Raw genomic sequence first — 23,247 nt, forward strand, 5'->3', positions numbered from 1 at the left:
GCGGTCTGGCCTGTTGGTTAATATTAGGTCTAGCAGTGCCCCCCCTCTTGTTGGGTCCTGAACCAGTTGTGAAAGGTAATTGTCTCTCATAGTAGTCAAAAACCTATTACCTTTGCTGGAACTGCAGGTTTCTGTTCCCCAATGTATTTCAGGGTAGTTGAAGTCCCCCATAATAATGACTTCTCCTTGAGTCGCAGCTTCATCTATTTGCTTTATGAGGATATTCTCTGTTGTTTCCATTATTTTTGGAGACTTATAACAAACCCCTATCAGTAATTTATTATTTTTCCCCCCTCCCCTTATCTCTACCCACAGGGACTCTACATTTTCATTAGATTCATATATATTATCACGAAGGATGGGTTTTAAGGATGATTTTACATATAAACACACTCCTCCCCCTCGCTTATTTGTTCGGTCATTTCTGAACAGACTATAGCCCTGTAAATTAGCCGCCCAGTCGTGGCTCTCGTCCAGCCATGTCTCAGATATCCCCACCATGTCATAATTATGTTCCAACAACATTAACTCCAATTCCTCCATTTTGTTGGCGAGGCTTCTGGCATTAGTATACATGCACTTTATGTATCTCTCTGTACCTCTATTCTTTCTTAAATTATTAACTGTTCTAACCCCACCCCCCATGCCACCCCCACCCCCAATGTCATTATTTGTGCCCAGGTCTCTAGCTGCACTGTCTTCCCCTCCTATAAAAGGAATACCCTCCCCCCCGTCCCTAGTTTAAACACTCCTCCAACCTTCTAGCCATTTTCTCCCCCAGCACAGCTGCACCCTCCCCATTGAGGTGCAGCCCGTCCCTAGCGTAGAACCTGTAGCCAACTGAGAAGTCAGCCCAGTTCTGCAGGAACCCAAACCCCTCCTTCCTACACCAATTCCTGAGCCACTTATTAACCTCCCTAATCTCCCGTTGCCTCTCTGGCGTGGCACGTGGTACAGGAAGTATTTCCGAAAATACCACCTTGGAGGTCCTTGCTTTAAGCTTACAGCCTAATTCCCTGAAATCATCTTTAAGGACCTTCCACCTACCTCTAACTTTGTCATTTGTGCCAATGTGCACCATGACCGCTGGATCCTCACCAGCCCCTCCCAGTAATCTGTCAACCCGATCAGCGATGTGTCGGACTCGAGCGCCAGGTAGGCAGCACACCGTTCGACGATCCCTGTCTTTGTGACAGATTGCCCTATCTGTTCCCCTAATAATTGAGTCTCCCACTACCAGAACCTGTCTGGCCTGCCCTGCTCTCCTATTTCCCCCCTTACTGGAGCAGACACTCCTCCGGCTTTCAGAGGACATGCCTTGCTGCAGCAGTGCTACTCCTGCACTAACACTCCCCTCATCTGCCAACTTAGCAAACTTATTGGGGTGTGCCAGATCAGGACTAGCCTCCCTGGTGCTCTTCCCTCTACCCCGTCTTCTAACTGTCACCCAGCTAGCTGCTTCATTGTCCTGCAGCTCCAACCTAGCATCCCCCCCCTCATCTATCCCATTGAGCGTCTGCTCAGTGAGCAGAAGACTCCTTTCCATATTGTCTATGGATCTCAGTGTTGCCAGCTGCACATTTAGATCCAGTATCTGGGCTTCCAAATGCACAACGTGCTCACATCTTGCACAGCAGTATGCACCCTCGACCGGCTGTTCAAGGATTTCATACATGCGGCAAGACGTGCACTGGATGGCATTGGCAATAGTGGAGCACATCCTAATGGGGATTGCACCAGACAATAAGATAAGCAAAAATAAATTAAAAAAAAAAAAAAGTATTAATATAATATAACAGCAATTCAGTAAGACCTCCCTTGGAAACTCCCTGAATCCAAAGTCACAGAATCTCAAGTCACACACTTACCACAGTTCGCACTTACGCTCAGGTCACACTCAGCTCGTTCACACTCGCTCAGGTAGAATATTTAAAAGAGTTTTTTTTTTGTTTTTTTTCCCCCTTTCACCAGCACACCACCTTGCTGCTCAATGCACTTCCAAAAGGCCCGCCTCCCCATAGAATATAATGTAGCCTCCCATATTATATATCACAGCCTCCCCCATAGAATATAATGCATAATGTACCCCCCATGGTATATAACACAGCCACATAGTATATAGCACAGCCCGCATGGTATATAGCACAGCCCCATATGGTATACAGCACAGCCTCACATGGTATATAGCACAGCCCCACATGGTATACAGCACAGCCCCACATGGTATACAGCACAGCCCCACATGGTATACAGCACAGCCCCACATGGTATACAGCACAGCCCCGCATGGTATACATCACAGCACCACATGGTATACAGCACAGCCCTCATCCCCCCACCTCGAGAATGGCCCCACAGTCCAGTACTCACTGTTACATTAAAAAAGCAACACTCCTCACCTCTCCTCATGCCCACGCTGCTCCCGGCTCCTGTCTCAGCCTGCTCTGACTGGCACACAGTGCCCGCAGTGTCAGGCAAAGTGGGGAATGATGGGAGAGGAAGCATCAGCTGATGCTCTCCTCCATCATTGCTTTGAACTGTTCAATGCGGTGGGAGTTGGCGCTGGCGGCAGGCGGATCCCCCTGCATCACAGGGGCCCTATAGTGGCTGTGTGATGTGCCACTAGCTGGGGGCCCCTGGGGGAGCGGGGGCCCTAGGAAGCTGCCTGGGCTTCCTGCCTCTAATGCCGGCCCTGAATACCATCAAAAAGATGACTATATCACAGATAAAATTATAACAGTAAGGTTGCCAAACAGAACAAAATATAAATAGCACACTACGGTGAGAGATAGGTAATTTGCCCTCATCATATGTGTTATAACAGTTCAGCGTTGTGAGGATGAGTGGACCTCCAAGGGTGGACCCGCTGGACCATGATAATGAACCTCCCCCGGGCAAGTGGACCAGGTGGACCACCCCCTATACAGGGAGCATTAGGGGCAGGCCCGAGAGAGACTATCACCACGGCAGCTGGTACCCGAGGACGGAAAAAGAGACCTCAGCGAAGGACAAGGCAGACTGGTGGTAGACAGACAGAGCTGCGACACTGGAACACGGAGAGGGTGGAGACACTGGCAGGGAGACACGGCTGGGACACAGGAACACGGACAGATGGTCGTCACTGTCAGGAAGACACGGCTGGAACACAGGTACGGGAACACGGGCAGGATACGGAGACACTGGAGAGCAGGCACTAGGAGAAAGCACACGGAGGGCGTGAGGGCACAGACAAGGTGACAGGGCTAGCAATAGATAAGGCAAGGAGCGACAGAGGACGAGGGGCCAGAATCACTTGTAAACCACAAATGACGGACAGGCAGAGCCCAGAGGAAGAGGCGGCCTGATAAGCAGAGTGCGCAGAGGACTTCCGGGTCAGGAACCTCCAAGCCATGGAGCAGGCTGGGGAGGAGGCTGGGCTGACAGGCGTGGTTGCCTAGCAATGGGGTGCGCGTGTGCCACAGAACTCAGTGCGGATGACAGGAGCAAGAGCCAGGGCGGGCGCGCGCCGGGACGCCGAGAGCCTGTGAGTACAGCAGGGCTCGGGGGGAGGCGGCCCGATGGACGCAGGCAGCGGCAGAGAGGCAGGAGCTGGGGGCGGCGGCGGCAGAGAGACTGGAGCTGGAGGCGGCCGCGGCATGACAAGCGTGTGTCCATATCACCATAGTGTGTTACCTAAGTGAGTAGAAATCCCACAATTGGCAATAAAGGTGCAGGCAGTGTTTCCAGGGAACATGTGTGACAACTACAGAGGTACTGCATGTCTTGATTGAAGATGGCTAGAAGCTAGCAAATAATGTCAGACAGCATGGAGGACCTGGTGAAACACCTGGTGCAAGCAGCACCAACAGCAACAGCTGGCACATCAGGAGACAAATAAACTGCTTATGCAACAGATCCAACAACAGCAACATCAGTTTGATTTCTACACAGAAGCGGTTTGTGGCACAGCGGAAGCTCTGACTCCAAGGTTAACTGATAACTTTTCCATCCGGAAGGCCTTAAGAAGACCTCTGTAGAAAATGACTGAGAGTGACGACATAGAGGTCTTTTTCACTGTTTTTAAAAGAGTGGCAGAGAGAGGGAAACTTCTGCCAGAGCAATGGTCAGAAGAATTGTACTCATACTTAACGGAGGAGCCCCAGAACTCCTACTGTTACCTAGCCTTACAAGATGCCAAGGAGTATGTAAACTAAAAGCTGAAATTTTGGCGTGCTTGTGGGTGATGAGGACTGTCAGGGCGCAGTGGGTCCACCACTAGGCGTATCACTGTTACAAACCCCCTTTCTCTCAAATGTTTGAGCTGCTGCACCTGATCAAAAAATGGTTGCAGGCAGAGTCCTCTACCCCTGCACAAATGGTACAGTGTTGCATTCCCTTCTGATGCCCCCGGAATGCCGATGACCTGGTCGGACTGGTCGAGAGGTATCAGCAGGGGGTTGAGGGCTCATAGTAGAGGCAACCCCCTCTATACTGGAGGTCCTAACAGGGATCGGAAGCCCAAAAGGAGGTGGGGCTTCAAGACCCAAAGGGGCAGAGAGGTAATGCCGAAGGCTCTAGCTGACATCATTATATGCTGGAAATGTCACAGCCCAGGCCATATACAGTAGTGTACAAAATAATAGTAGTCCAATATGACTAACCAGATCAATCACTGTTTTTGGTGTAAATTATATTATCACGTCAGACAATTTACCAGTTAGAGCAGCAGATTCGAAGAAAACCAACAGACTCTACATTCATGATCTGTATGTTTTTGAGTCTGTGTATTTGAATAATTAATTGTAAGGGGGTGTGTTCAAAATAATAGCAGTGTGGAGTTCAATTAGTGAGGTCAATCATTCTGTGAAGAAACCGTTTTGAATCAGGTGGCCCTTATTTAAAGGTGAAGCCAGGACATGTTGCACATGCATTTCTCGTTGAAAGCCTGAGACGTATGAATTGTTCGAAAAATTCTTCAGAAAAACAGCGTACTTTGATTAAAAAGTTGATTGGAGAGGGTGAAACTTATAAAGGAGTGCACACAATGATAGGCTGCTTAGCTAAAATGTTTTTAATGCTTTAAAATGGAAAGCCAAACCAGAGAGACATGGAAGAAAATAGAAGATTGCCATTCAAATGGATGGAAAAATAGACAGAATTGCAAAGACTCGGCCAATGATCAGCTCCAGTATGATCAAAGACAGTCTCAAGTTACCTTTGAGTACTGTGACAGCTAGAAGACACCTGTATGAAGCTAATCTCTTAGCAAGAAGTCCACGCAAAGTCCCACTGTTTAAAAAAAAAAAGAAAAAGACATGTACTAAAGCGGATACAATTTGCCAAAGAACACATCAACTGGCCTAAAGAGAAATGGAGAAACATTTTGTGGACTGATGAAAGTAAAATTGTATGCGAGTCCTAGGGCTGCAGACGGTTCGTCAGACAAGCCCCAAACTCTTCATTCAAGCCAAAGTACACTCTGAAGACAGTGAAGCATGGTGGTGCCAGCATCATGATATGGGCAGGTTTCTCTTACTATGGTGCTGGACCTATTTACTGCACAGCAGGGATCATTAACCAGTTGTATATATTAAAATACTTGAAAAGTATCATTATATACCTAATTCCTAGGCTTAGCTTTAAGGCACTTCCAATCATAAAAAATAAATCCAACAAAACAAAAATAGGAAGCCTATGCCAATATAGGTAAAATTAATCAACTTTATTCACCACAATTAAAATACATCCATAAAATCATTTTCCAATGAAGATTAACGTCACAAAAATTACTGTTTACCAAAAGGCAACATGTTTAGTATTACAATAATAATCAATATTTGTCCTGAATAATGAATTCAATCTGCATGAATCACAGTAAAGGCATATATATATATATATATATATATACACACACATAAATATAGAGAAATCTGCATTAATATGCTCATCAGGTAATATCCAAATTGATCATGTACAATAATTTAAAGAGTAGAAAAGCAGCTTTTTAATCAATCACACAATAAAGTCAATGTGGCCCCAGCCTACATATGATTAAATAAGCTACTAATTAGCATGAGGCTCATAAATAAATAAATCATTCAAAAATATGCCTCTAACTTCAAAAGGTGCTTTTTACTAGTGCTAAATAAGTGTAAAGTACATTTTTAAAAACAAAAAAATGGCAAGATAGCTAACGGAATTACTGATGTTTTTAAATGCATATAGAAAAAATGCCTGCAGAAATGTAGCGCAAAAACGGACAAATTGGTAGAAAAATAGCCTGAAACAACTGCTAATAATAATCAATGTGCAAAAAATGCCTGCAGAGAAATGAGGTAAACGATCCAACTGCTATTGTAATTCAGGGCTACAGTATATTAGGTATATAGTAGATATTGCACAGTGCAATTACTAAAAACAGAGTTAATGGACAAATAAATAATCCTAGAAATACCCGCTAGTGCATATCAGCAAAAATAAATTAATATTAACCCCTTTCTGTCATGTGACGTACTATCCCGTCCATGTGTCCTGGGACTTAATTCCCAGGGACGGGATAGTATGTCACAGTGATCAGCGGTGCCCACGTGGTGAGCGCCGCTGATCGCGGCCGGGTGTCAGCTGATTATCACAGCTGACACCCGGCACAATGTGTCAGGGGCGGTCACGGACCGCCCCCGACACGTTAACCCCTTGCACACCGCGATCAAACACGATCGCGGTGTACCGGGGGTTAAAGGGAAGCATCGGCAGGGAGGGGGCTCCCTCCGTGCTTCCCTGAGCCCCCACAGCAGCGCAATGTGCAGCGCTGCTGCGGGGGCTCCATCCCTGCAGGTCCCCGAATCCAAGATGGCAAGGGGGACCTTCGGGGGCCTGCAGGCAGCTGGCTTCCTCAGTGCCTGCAAAGCGCAGGCATGAGGAAAGCCTGTGCAGTGCCTGTGACAGATCGCTGATGTGTCACAATGATCTGTGATGTGACAGATCAGCGATCTGTCACATGACAGCTATGTCCCCCCTGGGACAATGTAATAAAGTTAAAAAAAAAAAAAAAAGTGTAAAAATAGTTTTAAAAAAATCGCTAAATAAATGAAAAAAAAAAAAATTCCCTAATAAATTCATTTTTTGTAAATAAAAAGAAAAACAAAATAATAAAAGTACACATATTTGGTATCGCCGCATCCATAACGACCCGCCCTATAAAACTGTCCCACTAGTTAACGAACCCCTTAAAAAATAAAAATAAAAAACTAAGCAAAAAATAATGATTTATCATACCGCCAAACAAAAAGTGCAATAACGCGTGATCAAAAAGACGCATATAAATATCCATGGTACCGCTGAAAACGTCATCTTGTCCCGCAAAAAACGAGCCGCCACACAGCATCATCAGCAAAAAAAATAAAAAAGTTATAGCTCGCAGAATAAAGCGATGCAAAAATAATTATTTTTTATATAAAATTGTTTTCATTGCATAAAAGCGCCAAAACATTAGAAAACGACCTAAATGAGGTATCGCTGTAACCGTACTGACCCAAAGAATAAAACCGCTTTATCAATTTTACCGCAGGCGGAACGGTGTAAACGCACCACCCAAAAGAAATTCATGAAACGCTGGTTTTTGTTCATTCTGCGTCCCAAAAATCGGAATAAAAAGCGATCAAAAGAGGTCACGTGCCCGAAAATGGTACCAATAAAAACGTCAACTCATCCCGCAAAAAATAAGACCTCACATGACTCGGTGGGTCAAAATATGGAAAAATTATAGCTCTCAATATGTGGTGATGCAAAAACTATTTTTACAATAAAAAGCGTCTTTTAGCGTATGACAGCTGCCAATCATAAAAACCGCCGTAAATAGTAAATCAAACCCCCCATTATCACCCCCTTAGTTAGGGAAAAATAATAAAATTAAAAGAAAATGTATTTATTTCCATTCTCCCATTAGGGTTAGGGCTAGGGTTAGGGCTGAGATTAGGGTTAGGGGTGTGTTGGGGTTAGGTTTGGAGTTAGAATTGGGGGTTTCCACTGCTTGGGCACATCAGGTGCTCTCCAAACGCAACATGGCATCTGATCTCAATTCCAGCCAATTCTGCGTTGAAAAAAGTCAAACAGCGCTCCTTCCCTTCCAAGCTCTGCCATGCGCCCAAACAGTGTTTTACCCCCACATATGGGGTATCAGCCTACTCAGGACAAATTGCCAAACAACTTTTGGGGTCCAATTTCTCCTGTTACCCTTAGGAAAATAAAAAATTGGGGGCAAAAATATCATTTTTGTGGAAAAAAATGATTTTTTTATTTTCACGCCCGAGCGTTATAAACTTCTGTGAAGCACTTGGGGGTTCAAAGTGCTCACCACACATCTAGATAAGTTCCTTAGGGGGTCTAGTTTCCAAAATGGTGTCATTTGTGGGGGGGGTTACACTGTTTAGGTACATTAGGGGCTCTCCAAATGCAACATGACACCCGCAGAGCATTCCATCAAAGTCTGCATTCCAAAACGTCACTACTTCCCTTTCGAGCCCCGACGTATGCCCATACAGTAGTTTTCTCCCACATATGGGGTATCAGCGTACTCAGGACAAATTGGACAACAACTTTTGGGGTCCAATTTCTCCTGTTACCCTTGGGAAAATAAAAAAAAATGGGGACTAAAAGATTATGTTTGTTGAAAAAATACAATTTTTTTATTTTCACTCCCGGTCGTTATAAACTTCTGTGAAGCACTGGGGGGGTTCAAAGTGCTCACCACACATCTAGATAAGTTCCTTAGGGAGTCTAGTTTCCAAAATGGGGTCACTTGTGGGGGGTTTCCACTGTTTAGGTACATCAGGGGCTCTCCAAAAGCAACATGACACCCGCAGACCATTCCATCAAAGTCTGCATTCCAAAACATCACTACTTCCCTTCCGAACCCTGACGTGTGCCCATACAGTAGTTTTCTCCCACATATGGGGTATCAGCATACTCAGGACAAATTGGACAACAACTTTTGGGGTCCAATTTCTCCTGGTACCCTTGGGAAAATAAAAAAATTGGTGACTAAAAGATCATGTTTGTGGAAAAAATACGATTTTTTTATTTTCACGCCCGGGCATTATAAACTTCTGTGAAGCACGGGGGGGTTCAAAGTGCTCACCACACATCTAGATAAGTTCCTTGGGGGGGTCTAGTTTTCAAAATGGTGTCATTTGTTGGGGTTTTCACTGTTTTGGTACATCAGGGGCTTTCCAAACGCGACATGATGTCCGATCTCAATTCCAGCCAAAAACGTCAAATGGCGCTGCTTCCCTTCCGAGCTCTGCCATGCGCCCAAATAGTCGTTTACACCCACATATGGGGTATCAGCGTACTCAGGACAAATTGCACAATAACTTTTAGGGTCCTGCTAAACTTGGGAAAATAAAAATTGGGGGTGAAAAGATCATTTTTGTGGAAAAAATATGATTTTTTAATTGTACCGCTGTACATTATAAACTTGTGCGAAGCCCTTGGGGGTTCAATGTTCTCATCACACATCTAGATAAGTTCCTGGGGGGGTCTAGTTTCCAAAATGGTGTCATTTGTGGGGGGGTTTCCACTGCTTTGGTACATCAGGGGTTTTCCAATCGCGACATGGTGTCCAATCTCAATTCCAGCCAAAAAAGTCAAATGGAGCTGCTTCCCTTCTGAGCTCTGCCATGCGCCCAAATAGTCGTTTACACCCACATATGGGGTATCAGCGTACTCAGGACAAATTGCACAATAACTTTTAGGGTCCTGTTACCCTTGGAAAAATAAAAACTGGGGGTGAAAAGATCATTTTTGTGGAAAAAATATGATTTTTTAATTGTACCGCTGTACGTTATAAACTTCTGTGAAGCCCTTGTGGGTTCAAAGTTCTCACCACATATCTAGACAAGTTCCTTGGGGGGTCTTAGTTTCCAAAATGGGGTCACTTGTGGGGGGTTTCCACTGTTTAGGTACATCAGGGGCTCTCCAAACGTGACATGGCATCCGATCTGAATTCCAGCCAATTTTGCATTGAAAAAGTCAAACGGTGCTCCTTCCCTTCTGAGCTCTGCCATGCGCCAGGTATCAGCGTACTCAGGACAAAGTGCACAATAAATTTTGCAGTCCAATTTCTCCTGTTACCCTTGGTAAAATAAAAAAAATTGAATCTGAAGTATTTTTTTTTGTGAAAAAAAGTTAAATGTTCATTTTTTTTAAATATTCAAAAAATTCCTGTGACACACCTGAAGGGTTAATAAACTTCTTGAATGTGGTTTTGAGCATCTTAAGGGGTGCAGTTTTTAGAATGATGTCACTTTTGGGTATTTTCTATCATACAGACCCCTCAAAGTGGCTTCAAATGTGATGTGGTCCGTAAAAATAAAATGGTGTTGCAAAAATGAGAAATTGCTGATCAAATTTTAACCCTTATAACTTCCTAACAAAAAAAATGTTGGTTCCAAAATTGTGCTGATGTAAAGTAAACATGTGGGAAATGTTACTTATTAAGTTTTTTGTGTGCTGTATCTCTGTGATTTAAGGGCATAAAAATTCAAAGTTGGAAAATTGCAACATTTTAAAAATTTTCGCCAAATTTCCATTTTTTTCACAAATAAACGCAAGTTATTTGAATGAAATTTTACCACTAACATGAAGTACAATATGTCACGAGAAAACAATGTCAGAATCACCAGTATCCATGGAAGCGTTTCAGAGTTATTACCTCATAAAGGGACAGTGGTCAGAATTGTAAAAATTGGCCTGGTCATGAACGTGCAAACCACCCTTGGGGGTTAAGGTACCCTAATTCAACATAATGGCTAAGTAGCCATGGATCTGGTACCAAAGGCTAAGATGTCCGCTATGCATGGACAAAACATGAGCGGTAAGAAAAGTGGGTAAATTCAAAGGTACATGTTACCTGGTAAACAGCGCTGAGCCCCGACGAAGCGCTTCCCCCTAGAAGAAGCAAGCACGCGAAACGTGCGTCGGGGCTCAGCGCTGTTTACCAGGTAACATGTACCTTTGAATTTACCCCCTTTTCTTACTGCTCATGTTTTGTCCATGCGTAGCGGACATCTTAGCCTTTGGTACCAGATCCATGGCTACTTAGCAATTATGTTGAATTAGGGTACATTAATATTAATTTATTTTTGCTGATATGCACTAGCGGGCATTTCTAGGATTATTTATTTGTCCATTAACTCTGTTTTTAGTAATTGCACTGTGCAATATCTACTATATACCTAATATACTGTACCCCTGAATTACAATAGCAGTTGGATCGTTTACCTCATTTCTCTGCAGGCATTTTTGCACATTGATTATTATTAGCAGTTGTTTCAGGCTATTTTTCTACCAATTTGTCCGTTTTTGCGCTACATTTCTGCAGGCATTTTTTCTATATGCATTTAAAAATATCAGTAAATCCGTTGGCTATCTTGCCATTTTTTATGTTTTTAAAAATGTACTTTACACTTATTTAGCACTAGTAAAAGGCACCATTTTAAGTTAGAGGCATATTTTTGAATGATTTATTTATTTATGAGCCTCATGTTAATTACTCTTTAAATTATTGTACATGATCAATTTGGATATTACCTGATGAGCATATTAATGCAGGTTTCTCTATATTTATGTATATATATATATATATATATATATATATATATATATATATATATATATATATGCCTTTACTGTGATTCATGCAGCTTGAATTCATTATTCAGGACAAATATTGATTATTATGGTAATACTAAACATGTTGCCTTTTGGTAAACAGTAATTTTTGTGATTTTAATCTTCATTGGAAAATGATTTTATGGATGTATTTTAATTGTGGTGAATAAAGTTGATTAATTTTAACTATATTGGCATAAGCTTCCTATTTTTGTTTTGTTGGATTTATTGAAAAGTATTATCATGTTGCCTTATGCTGAAAAGGATATGCCCTTGAAATGGATGTTTCAACAAGACAACGACCCTAAACACAACAGTAAACGACCAAAATCTTAGTTCTAATGCAACAAAATTGAGGTTATGGATTGGCCAGCTCAATCCCCTGACCTTAATCCAATAGAACACTTGTGGGGTGACATTAAAAAATGCCGTTTCTGAGGCAAAACCAACAAATGTCAAAAAATTGTAGGATATAGTACAAGCACCCTGGCTGGTATAACAGTTGACAGGTGCCAAAACTTGGCTGACACCTATGCAACATAGATGTGAAAGAGTACTAACAAACTGTGATTGTACAACCAAATATTAGGTTAGCTACTCACAGGAATGCTAAATCCACAAAAAAAGTACATATTGTGAGTTTGTAAACACAAATGCAGACACTGCTATTTTTTAGAACAGTTCAATGTTCATTTTTTTGTTATTTTCTGTAAACTAGTTAAAAATTATATACATTTCTCTCCGTTTTTTGAATTAGAAAACAGTGTGCAATGTTTCCAATGCATGGGAATAAAAACTAGTATAAAGGGTTTGTGATTAACTCATGTTTTTGAACACACTATTATTTTGAACATTACTGTAGTTGCTCGTTGTCCCCTGACCTCAGAGCAGAAGGACTGTACCCTGGGACGTCGCTGTTCATACTATGTTTATCTGGCTTCCAGAGTAAACTGTCCACCAAGTGAGGGACCACAAATCTGTACTGTAAAGGCCCCTTTACATTTAGCAATGCACCAGCGATCCCGACCACGATAAGACCCGGTCAGGATCGCTGATGCATCTCTAAATGGTCGCTAGTGAGCTGCCAAACATGCAGATCTCACTAGCGATGTAGAGACGCAGGAGCGGTCGTTACTTACCTTTCAGACGCGGCGATGATGTCCTCCCGCCCGCGTCCACGCGTCGCCACAGCAGGAAGCCCAGCAGGAAGCGGCCGACAAGAAATGGACCCGGCCGATCTCGTGCGATCAGCGACAGACAGCGGGGGAGCCAGTCGGAGGTAAGTATCACACATAGCGATATCGCTAGCAATATCGCTGCTGCGTCACAAAATCGGTGACGCTTTAGGGATATTGCTAGCGATATCGCAATGTGTAAAACCCCGTTAAAGGTGAATGGTTGGCAAGTGACAAAACTGCTAGACTCAGGGAGTTCGGTGACCGTCGTGAGGGCCACACTTCCTCTCCAACTGATCCCTGGGAAGATGGTTGGCATCTGCTGCATTCATGGGGAAGCTAAAGTCTAATCAGTGGACACTGAAATGGCTCAAGGTACTGAGTCCCACAAGGTCGGTGTGTTCCGTGACTTATTGCACCCCATTATCACAGGCTGGGACTTTTGTCTGCTTTGGGACCTGTGGGGGAGACAAGGCTTGATTGCTCAGATATGAAACCGGTCGCCCCTAAAGACGTGTCACTACACCTAGTGTGACAGGTTTCCCCTCTGTGTCCTTGTGGGGAATGAGGAGGTAGTGTCTCCCGAGCCCAACATTCCTGAGTTAGGGGTGACTGGTGAAAATTTTGGGTCTGTCCAACATAGGGACCTAACTCAGGGAGCCGTTCAATAATGTAAACATCATAAATGGTATAGCACAAGAGTCAGGGAATGACACCAGGTTTCCCTATTTTATGTTGTGAGGACATATTGTACCAGGTTATGAAAGTGAGGGAGGAGATAATGCAACACTTATTGGTTCAAGGACTCTAGCCTCCGCCTATGCTGGACCTGTCCCATTCACGTTTTGGGTGGCCATCTGGGGATGGACAAAACTCAACAAGTCATGCAGAGGTTCTATTGGCCCGAATTTCACCGCAAAATCAAGGTATTGCAGGTCATTTCCCACATGCCAACTAAATGCCCAGACCTTTTACTTACGAAGCTCGCTCATTCCATTAACCATCGTAAAAGTGCGGTTTCAAAGAATTACTATGGACTTAGTCAGTTCCCTGGTTAAATCTGCTTGTGGGCATCAATATATATTGGTCATTCTTGACTATGCTTTGTGGTACCCTGATGCTGGTCTCCTGAGAAATGCCTCTGAAAAGTATAGCCCGCAATTTGGTCCACATATTTTTCCTGGACAGGGTTACTGAGGGAGATACTGACCAACTAAAGAACACACTTTGAGTAAGGTGATAAGGGAACTGTGTAAAGTAGTGCAAATTACACAACTGAAGGCATCAGTGTACCATCTTCAGACAGACAAAAATGTGGAAAGATTCAACAAAATGTTGAAGAGTAAGCTCAGGGATGTCGTAGAAAAGAACGGTCGAGACTGGGACTGTTTTCTACTATATGTGCTCCTCTCTATCTGGGAGGTACAACAGGCCACTACTGGGCTCTCTCCATCAAACTTCTGTATGGCTGACATCCGCAGGGTCTCCTTGATATAGCGAAGGAAATCCTGGAAGCAGAAATCACGCCCGAATGAAAGAGATGATTGCGAAGGTGATGACCACCATAAAAGGACATCTCCAGACCCGTCAGCCAGGGTGAGGCAGTTCAGCCCTGATGACAGAGTCCTTGTTCTAATTCACACCGTGGAGAGTAAGTTCTTGGCCAAGTGGCAAGGGCCTTATGAGGTGGTGGAAAAGCTGGGTGAAGTGAACTAAAGGAGTCATCAACTATGAAGACAAGCCAAAGCACGTCTACTACGTTAATCTCATCAAGTCATAGGAAGACAGAGAACCTGTTGAAACTTCATGTTTGCTGATCAAGCCAGAAGCAGATGTTAAAGAAGTCACAATAGCAGAGATGCTGTAGATGGCCCAAAACCGTAGTGTCGGGAATTACTCCAGCCGAACAAGGACCTGTTTTCAGATCTGCTGAGATGTTCAAAGGTCATAGAACATGAGGTTCTAACGGAACCCCATGTGCGGGTGAACTTGAATTCCCGAGGCCTGACAAGAGCTGTTCGCCAACTACGTAAGTCGTATGTTGAATCTATGAGCCACTGTGGAATCCAAGAGCCCCATTGCCCTTGTTCCAAACCTGAATGGCAAATGGAGATTCTGTAACAATTATAGGAAGCTAAATGAACTCGCCAAGTTTGACGCATATCCGATGCCACGTGTCTATGAACTGGTCGAGAAACTTGGGCTGGCAAGGTACATAACCACCTTGGATTTATCAAAGGGATATTAGCAAATCTCCATGTCAGAAGAGGCTGAAGAATAGACAGCTTTTTCTATGCTCGACGGCTGCTTCAAATACGTCTGGATTTCGTTTGGACTGCAGGGAGCCCTGGCCACCTTAGATAGAGCAATCCTCCGGATCCATGCACCCCATAATTACGCTGGGGCATACTTGGACGATACTGTAATCTTCTCTCCGGATTGGAGAAGTAATCTGCAAAATACCCAGGTGGTGTTTGATACTTCCAGGAAGGCGGGGGTTTTGATAAGTAAAAAAAAATGTGCCATGGGGAAAGAAGAGGCAAAATACCTTGAAAATGTAGGTGGAGGCGAGATCAAACCCCAGATCAGTAAAGTGGACACAATCCAAAACTGGCAGAGCCCACTCTCAAAGAAGGAAGTGAAAGCCTTTCTGTGGGATACTACAGGAGATTCATCTCAAACTTTGCCATGATGGTTGCACCCCTGACCAAACTCCTTAAGGGAATAAAATCAGTAATGGCCAAATAGAAAGTGGAGGCGGAGACAGCCTTTAAGGAACTGAAAGCGATTTTGAGTAGGGAGGCTGTCCTGGCTGCACCCGACTAAGGAGTTTGTACACCAGACAGACCCCTCAGATGTCTGTTTAGTAGCAGTGCTTTCTCAGGACATACACAGGAGGAAGCTGTCAGCATGTGAGAAGAATTATTCCATTGTACAAAATGAATATTTGGCCATAAAATTGGCAGTGGACACATTATGATATCTGTCAGGGTGAAAATTTTAATTAGTACCAGACCATGCCTTGCTCAGGTGGATGAGGGAGAAAAAGGTAAAAAGGAGAAAAATGCTTGATTTACCAGCAGGTTTCTAGCCCTGCATGATTTCCGCATTCATGTGAAACATAGAGCCGGAAAGCTACATCTACATAGTAATGCTGATGCTCACTCGAGAATCCCGTGTTTAGTAGTAGAAGGTGCCAAGCTCTATGGCTTTAGGCAGAAGGATAAGGTATGTAAGGTGGCTGGCTACCTGACACATATAGCTCTGACAAGAATTGAGACCACTACAAAGTATAATAGAAACACGTCACCACTTCTGTATTTATCACCAACATCTGGTTTTGGTTTACAAATACTGATGTGAAATACTGACCAAATACAGAACATGTGAACATGGCGTTACAAATCAAGTTGGAGGTTGTGAGGGTGTTAGGTGTTTTGAATTTGTTAGTCGAAGGTTGACCCTCAACACACTTTAGATACCTGTCGGACGAACAAAGTTTCAGCTGATTGACCGGAAGTTATCTCGCCTGACTCACGGCAGGGCGAGCATTTCTGCGTTTTCTATGAGAGAGTTCCTGCCAGACGTCTCTGGTGGCAGATTTTCTTTTCGAGAACAAATGGATCGGCAGTCCAAAATCAGATATGCCCGATGCCCATCTCCCCCTAGATAGGTAGAGTAAGGATGTCCGACTAAACATTGCTATAGGCAAAACTGGTTCATATGGACAGGTTCAGTCAACTGTTGCCTAATATGTATGAGGACCTTTAGAGGAGGGGGGGTTTAGCATAAAAGCCAACATGCATAGTGGCATCTATCTTACGAATACCCCCTCATTGCTGCCATATAGACAATACTTTGAGAACTTCTTTTTTTGTCCATTCATAAATAAATTGTCAGGCAGTAAAAAAGTAGAGAGGTTTGCTGTAAATCCTAAAGAATCAGTGGTATGCGATTGCATACATAATTGGTTTGTGCTATAAAGCTACAGTTCACATTGGTAGGATTTTGATGCCACCTGGTGGATACACAATGCACATACCCACATTCAGCAAGTGTGTTTATGAAATCACGTAAGGGTTCATATATAGGTTTTAGTGATGAACACAGGTGCTCGTTACTCAAATTTCCCTAGGGAGCTCAGGTATGCATTGCGAATGCTCGAGTGACATGTTAGAGTCCCCGCACCCGCATGTTTCGCGGCTCTTAGGGTATGTGTGCACGTTGAGTATTTACTTGCAGAAATTTCTACAAGGTTTCTGCGTATCTTGGCAGCAAAAAGTGCGGTTTTGCTGCATTTTTTCTGTGTGTTTTTGATACAGCAATGAATACTTTTTTTTAGAGCTAAATAAAGATATTTGAAAAAAAAAAAAAAGTTTTGTGATGTAATTTCCTTGTTCAACACCTTTTTCATGCGTATTTGCTCTGTCCCAGCCCCAGAAACGGCACTTCATATTTGAAGCATCAGTTCTGGAACTTAGCCCAGGCTCTTACTGATGCCCTGATGCAGTTGCATCGGGGTAATGGGATTAGGGGTTGGTGTCAGCAGGTGTCGCTGACACTAAAGGCCCCGATACATTTAGCGATGCTCCAGCGATCCCGGCAACGATACGACCCGGTCAGGATTGCTGGTGCATCGCTAAATGGTCGCTAGTGAGCTGCCAAACAGGCAGATCTCACCAGCGATGCAGCAGCGGTCGGTGGTCGATACTTACCTGTCAGACGCGGCGATGATGACTTCTTCCGCCCGCGTCCATGGCTCGCTCGTCGGCGCCAGCAGGAAGCTGACGACAAGAAAACAGCCCAGGACGTTCTCGCGCGATCACCGATAACCAGCAGGGGAGCCGGCTGGAGGTGAGTGTCACATGTAGCGATATCGCTAGTGATATCGCTGCTGCGTCACAAAATCGGTGACACTTTAGCGATATCGCTATGTGTAAAAGGCCCTTAAGCCATAGGTGTCAGCTAGACATCCTCATTACTAAACCTGTAAGTAAGAGTTAAATAAACACACAAACACACCTAGAATATAGAATCCTAGCAAAACAGATGGGGATTGCCTGACATACGCGGGCAGTCCCCACATGTTTTGTGGCTGTCTAACAGCCACGAAACACGGGGCTGCGGGGACACTAACATGTCACTCGAACACCCGTGATACTCAGTGCACACCCGAGCACCCTAGGGAAACTTGAGTAACGAACACTTGCGCTCATCACACATCTGTCTTGCACCAGGTTTACGCTGTTTGTAAGATGCACTATACACGCAGACAAGATTTACCAAGAATATCCCGTTTCTCCCCAAGACACTCATTACAATAAGAAAACAACGAGAAATTAAGTATAATTTTCAATTTTATTTATAACAATATTCTGTGTTATTTAAGTTGTAAAGTAATCCAGCAAAAATTATTAAAACTTTTTTTTTGTAACCCTGCCTCTCTTTGTTATTCAGCCCAATAAAACCTCTTGAAATGAGTGCTTTTCAGATTAAAGAAATAAAAATACTGCATGTTAACATAATGTACCGTTTAGCATGTCTGAGAAAATAAACCGTGCGAGAATGTGAGGAAGGGATGATTGACTGTTAATGTTCTAAAAAGAAACCAGAAGAAACCGAATGCCTAAGAAAAGGCCCTTTGGCGGAGAAGACCTGTTGAAGGGCGTGCTGGCGTATATATGAGCAATTTATGGAATGTGATCGTGTTCTAGGATGTGGAAATGAAATGTGATAATGAAGGAAAACCTTTTACATAGTAAGGCTTCATAGTGCAACAATATTCTCTAAAAGAAAAATAATCTAAAAAAAAAAAAAATAAGAAATGGTGTGGTCTACACATCAGTGACTGGTTTTAGTCTACCAAGGGATGAAACAAAACCAGCGCTATGTGAATAGTTATCATGGGGTGTAAAGGTGCAAAACATAAAGGCCAACATTCTCTCTCGTTATTCATTTACATACGTGGAGAGATTACATTAATGTTTCTATCTATTGCCCAACTTCCCTAAAGTGAATTTATATTGTAGAAATGACAGGACCGAGCTTCTCCGACTCTCATATAGATGAGAAGCTTGTCATACTGGTTGATGGCTCAATCGCTTCCTAACTGGTGCTGGGGTTGACTTTCAGATACTCCGCGCACACTGTCTACGTATCTGAGAGCGCAATTTTGCTAAAACTGTACAAACTGACCTGATAAGATAAAAAAATCTCTTACTATATTGCGAAAGTGGCAGTTCTTGAGTTACCGTGACATCTTCCTTCAATCACACCGATATCTTGACCTAACTATTACTTGAAAAGGTCTTTTACGGTTTTATGGGAAAATATGCATGATGGTAAAATCCGAAAAGCACAATAAATTGTACATGAGTAAAAAAAAAAAAAGAGAAAAAAAAGATGTAAACAAATAAACATAAAAATCGCCCATCACTGTAATGCAAGGCCACCAGGCACTAAAAGGTTAGTGATCAACTGCTTTACAAAACATCCAGAAGCTTAAAGTGTAGCCGACGCATGCACACAGTGGACGCGGCCATTTTATGGGCTGCACTAACGCTCACATGAAAGGCACTCTACAGTTAACTAAGATCGAGCTCCATCACATTCTGCAATGTTTCCAGCTTCTATTACACCACCAGGCTCAATATTGGACCAGTCCAAAAAAAATAGCCATTGTCTCTGTATGTGTGTCATAGGTCCAATTTAAAAGTGCAGTGCCCCAAGAAAAAAAAAAAACATTCTTAATAATTTAAGAGATAACATTGAGGCCCACCTCTGCCCCATCTGTGAGCTCACCTCTTATAGTGTAGAACGGGAACATGGTGACAAATGATAAGGTGGAGACTAATGGGGGAGAATTGAGTGAGGAATGAATAGCCAGGGTGAAGGTGAAAATGAAAAATTCATTTCAGATCATTATTATTATTTTTTGAAGGAAAATATTTTGGGACATTTTTCAGTTTTGAAAACAAACAAAAATAAAAAAAAATTCACATTTTGCAAAAGTGCCCTTTAAACAGAGTTAACCCTTTCAAATATTGAAAACACTGTAACATTGATTGCTTTTGTTCTATCTCCCGGGCAGCCACATTTCTTATTTTGGGAGAAACACCACAGTATGAAATATGCAGCAAAACTAAAAGGAGAAAAAAAAACAGAACAGAAAGCCCTAAGAAGGTAATGGTACTGGAAGCAAGACAGAGCATCTTCTGGAGCACATTCATGGCTGAGGGGAGTCTTTTCTCCAGCTTGGGTTGTTCTTCGGCTTTCCAGTAACCAGGCACAATATAATCTATAGGAGCAGCTCTTTGCGTGACATCTGTGGGGAGCCTTCCATGTCTTCACATACGATGCAAAGAAATTCCAGTCCAATGATTAGCGGCGAACGTCTACCTGTAAGTTGGTATGGCAGTGATGGGGCTGAACCTTGATATACAAAGAATTGGAAGCGTAGGCTTCTCACCCAACTTCCAAAAGGCTCAACCGAAACAAAAATACCATCACACTCTCTTCATCATATCATTAAAAAAATAAAAAACTATTTAAAAGCATTATGTATTGTATGCTGTAGCTAAAACATGAGGCAAGGACCGAAAAAAAAAAAAAAAAGTGGTGGAAACAGAATCAGAAGCGTTCGCTTGACGTGTTTCACTCCGGTAAATTTGTACCACGTCGGCAACTTATGAAGTGGGTAAAATAACGTAACAGTCTTGATTAAAAGGCCAGCCCTTGAAATGATGAAAGCACCCCCTTTCGCATACGGATGATTCCTCTTGAGAAGACGAGCTGCCTTTCTTTTGCTTCTTCTCGCTCTTCGAAGCTTCCATCTGCTGAACAAGATCTGCGAGCCACTAGTGTTTATTGCAGAGTCACTGGCAGGTCCCGAGCACATGTGGGCAAGGAGGTGAAGGGTTTCAGACAGGTTCCAGAAAATAATGGCAAGGAAAAAATATATTTATAATACTGAGATCAATATAAAAGTAGTCCTTCATTTATACACTTTATACACCGTTAGGTTGTGTGTGTGTTTTCTCCATAATTTTTAAAAGTTTTCTTTTATCTATTTTTTTTTTCCTTCTTTTACTAAAATTTTCACCCTATGCTAAAGGGTCTGAGAAGTCGTCCTCTCCTCCGCGGGACAGCAGCTCTCGCTTCTCATCCGTGCTTGCTAGCGAATTTCTGCTATTGTGAGCTCCCATGTACAAAGTGGCATAAACGGGGTTGGTGAAGTTTGTAGGCTGAGAAGAGAAGAGGAATATAAAACAGGTTAGGTGTACAAAATCACTTCTGGTGGCCAAAGTAGAAGCAGAATTTAGAAGTGACTAAAGTCAGAAGAATTATAGAAATCGCATAACTTTTGTCACACGGGATACTTTTTTTGGTTATTCCTATATAAAATAAAAAAAGTGTTGTGTGCATGTAAACACAGACATACTGAATATGTACTGTGAGCCCTTGAGGGCAGGGTCCTCCCTCCTCCTGTACCAGTCGATGACTTGTATGGTTTAAGATTATTGTACTTGTTTTTCATTATGTATGCCCCTTTTCACATGTGAAGCGCCATGGAATAAATAGAGCTATAATAATAAATTATAATAATAATGATATACAAATTTTGCAAATCTTTTAACTAAGGTTTTGCTTGAGACAGACATTACATGGGTCTTCTTATCTCATATACCAATAGCAAATTCACAATTCTGCTGTAAGTAGATGAGGGTCCGTCTATCTTGAGGATGAGGCCCTATTGTGTGCCGATATTAGTAGAGAGGTGGTTGGCTACCCATACAAATAACTGAAACATGGATTTTTGTGATAACTCACTGTAAAATCCTTTTCTTTGAGACGCTCATTGGGGGACACAGATACTGTGGGTGTATGCTTCTGCCGCTAGGAGGCTGACACTAAGTGAAAAAAAGAGGTTAGCTCCTCCTCCGTCGTATACACCCTCGCCCCTATTGCGGGCGGAACTCAATTAGGTGCCAAAGCAGTAGGAGGACAACAAAATCAGCCTTAATACAGGTACAACATGTCCAGAAAAGGACCACCCTTATATCACATAAATAAATGGGTATTAACTAAACAAAAACAGAGCCAACTGGCTAATAGGGTGGGTGCTGTGTCCCCCAATGAGCATTTCGGAGAAAAGGATTTTACGGTGAGTTATCACAAAAATCCATGTTTCTCCTTCGCCTCATTGGGGGACACAGATACTGTGGGATGTCCTAAAGCAGTCCCTGGGTGGGAGATTGACTTACCGATCCAAGCTACATGCACCTCTTGTTAAAAAGGTGCGCCACCGCTGCTTGGAGAATCCTTCTACCCACGCTCGCATCCGCCAAAGCCTGAGCATGGATATTATAATGTTTGGCAAATGTGTGCAGGCTGGACCATGTTGCTGCCTTGCAAACCTGTTCCGTCGAAGCCTGGTGCCGAAGCGCCCAAGAGGCGCCCACTGCCCGGGTAGAGTGCGCTCTGATCCCTGCTGGAATCGGCGTGCCTCTAATGCGGTAGGACTCCTGAATAGTCAAACGAATCCATCTGGCTATGGTCTATTTTGAGGCAGCGAGTCCCTTCCTGCGCCCTTCGGGGAGCACGAACAGCGTGTCCGTCTGACGAAAGAGTGCCATCCGTGACACGTACCTCCGGAGGGCTCTTACCAGGTCTAACGTGTGAAAAGCCTTTTCCACACGGTGCACCGGCGCTGGACAAAATGAAGGCAAAACAGCATCTTCATTAATGTGAAAAGAGGACACGACTTTTGGCAGAAAAGGAGGGGCTGGTCTGAGGACCATCTTATCCTTAAGGAAAGTGAGGAACGGAGCTCGGCAGCATAGGGCCGCCAGCTCTGAAGCCCGCCTGATGGAAGTGATGGCCACTAGGAACACCACTTTCCAGGAAAGGTACCTCAAAGAGATATCCTGAAGCGGTTCAAATGGAGCTTCCTGCAGAACACTTAGGACCATGTTAAGGTCCCAGGCGTCCATTGGCGCCTTATAGGGAGGTATCAAGTGGGAGACTCCCTGAATGAAAAGTCTTCACCTGCAAATTGGTAGCAATTCTGCACTGGAACAGGACGGATAAGGCCGAAATTTGTCTCCTGAGGGAACTTGGGGCAAAGCCAGAGTCTAATGCTCTACTGACTGAGCTATCCGGGCTCTCTAAGCCCGACTGGAGAAAAGCCAAGATGTAGGGGATCGAGAATCTCAGCGGAGAAACACCGCGGCCTCGACACCAAGCAAAGAACACCTTCCAGGTGTGGTGGTAAATTCGTGCTGAAGCAGGCTTCCGGGCGCTAATCATTGTAGCGACCACCTCGCTCCCGAACCCTGCCTGGGTTAGAATCCAAGATTCAACGGCCATGCCGTCAAACACAGGGTCCCTGAGTTCAGGCGGCAAATCAGCACTTGAGACAGTA

General features: G+C 43.5%; 1 protein-coding gene across 1 annotated transcript in view; it reads right to left on the reverse strand.

The window, feature by feature from the left end:
- Nucleotides 1–18,163: 18,163 nt before the first annotated feature.
- The window catches only part of LRP1 (LDL receptor related protein 1), a 518,911-nt gene continuing 513,827 nt past the window's right edge, over nt 18,164–23,247 (reverse strand). The window contains exon 89 of the mRNA XM_073576846.1: nt 18,164–21,067. Within this exon, the coding sequence (XP_073432947.1) occupies nt 20,927–21,067 (141 nt within the window). The 3' untranslated portion in view covers nt 18,164–20,926. The remainder of the gene's footprint in view (nt 21,068–23,247) is intronic.

This window comes from Dendrobates tinctorius, unplaced genomic scaffold (assembly GCF_039654945.1).
Source record: "Dendrobates tinctorius isolate UK_male_01 unplaced genomic scaffold, ASM3965494v1 ptg000051l, whole genome shotgun sequence".
Lineage (NCBI taxonomy): Eukaryota > Metazoa > Chordata > Amphibia > Anura > Dendrobatidae > Dendrobates > Dendrobates tinctorius.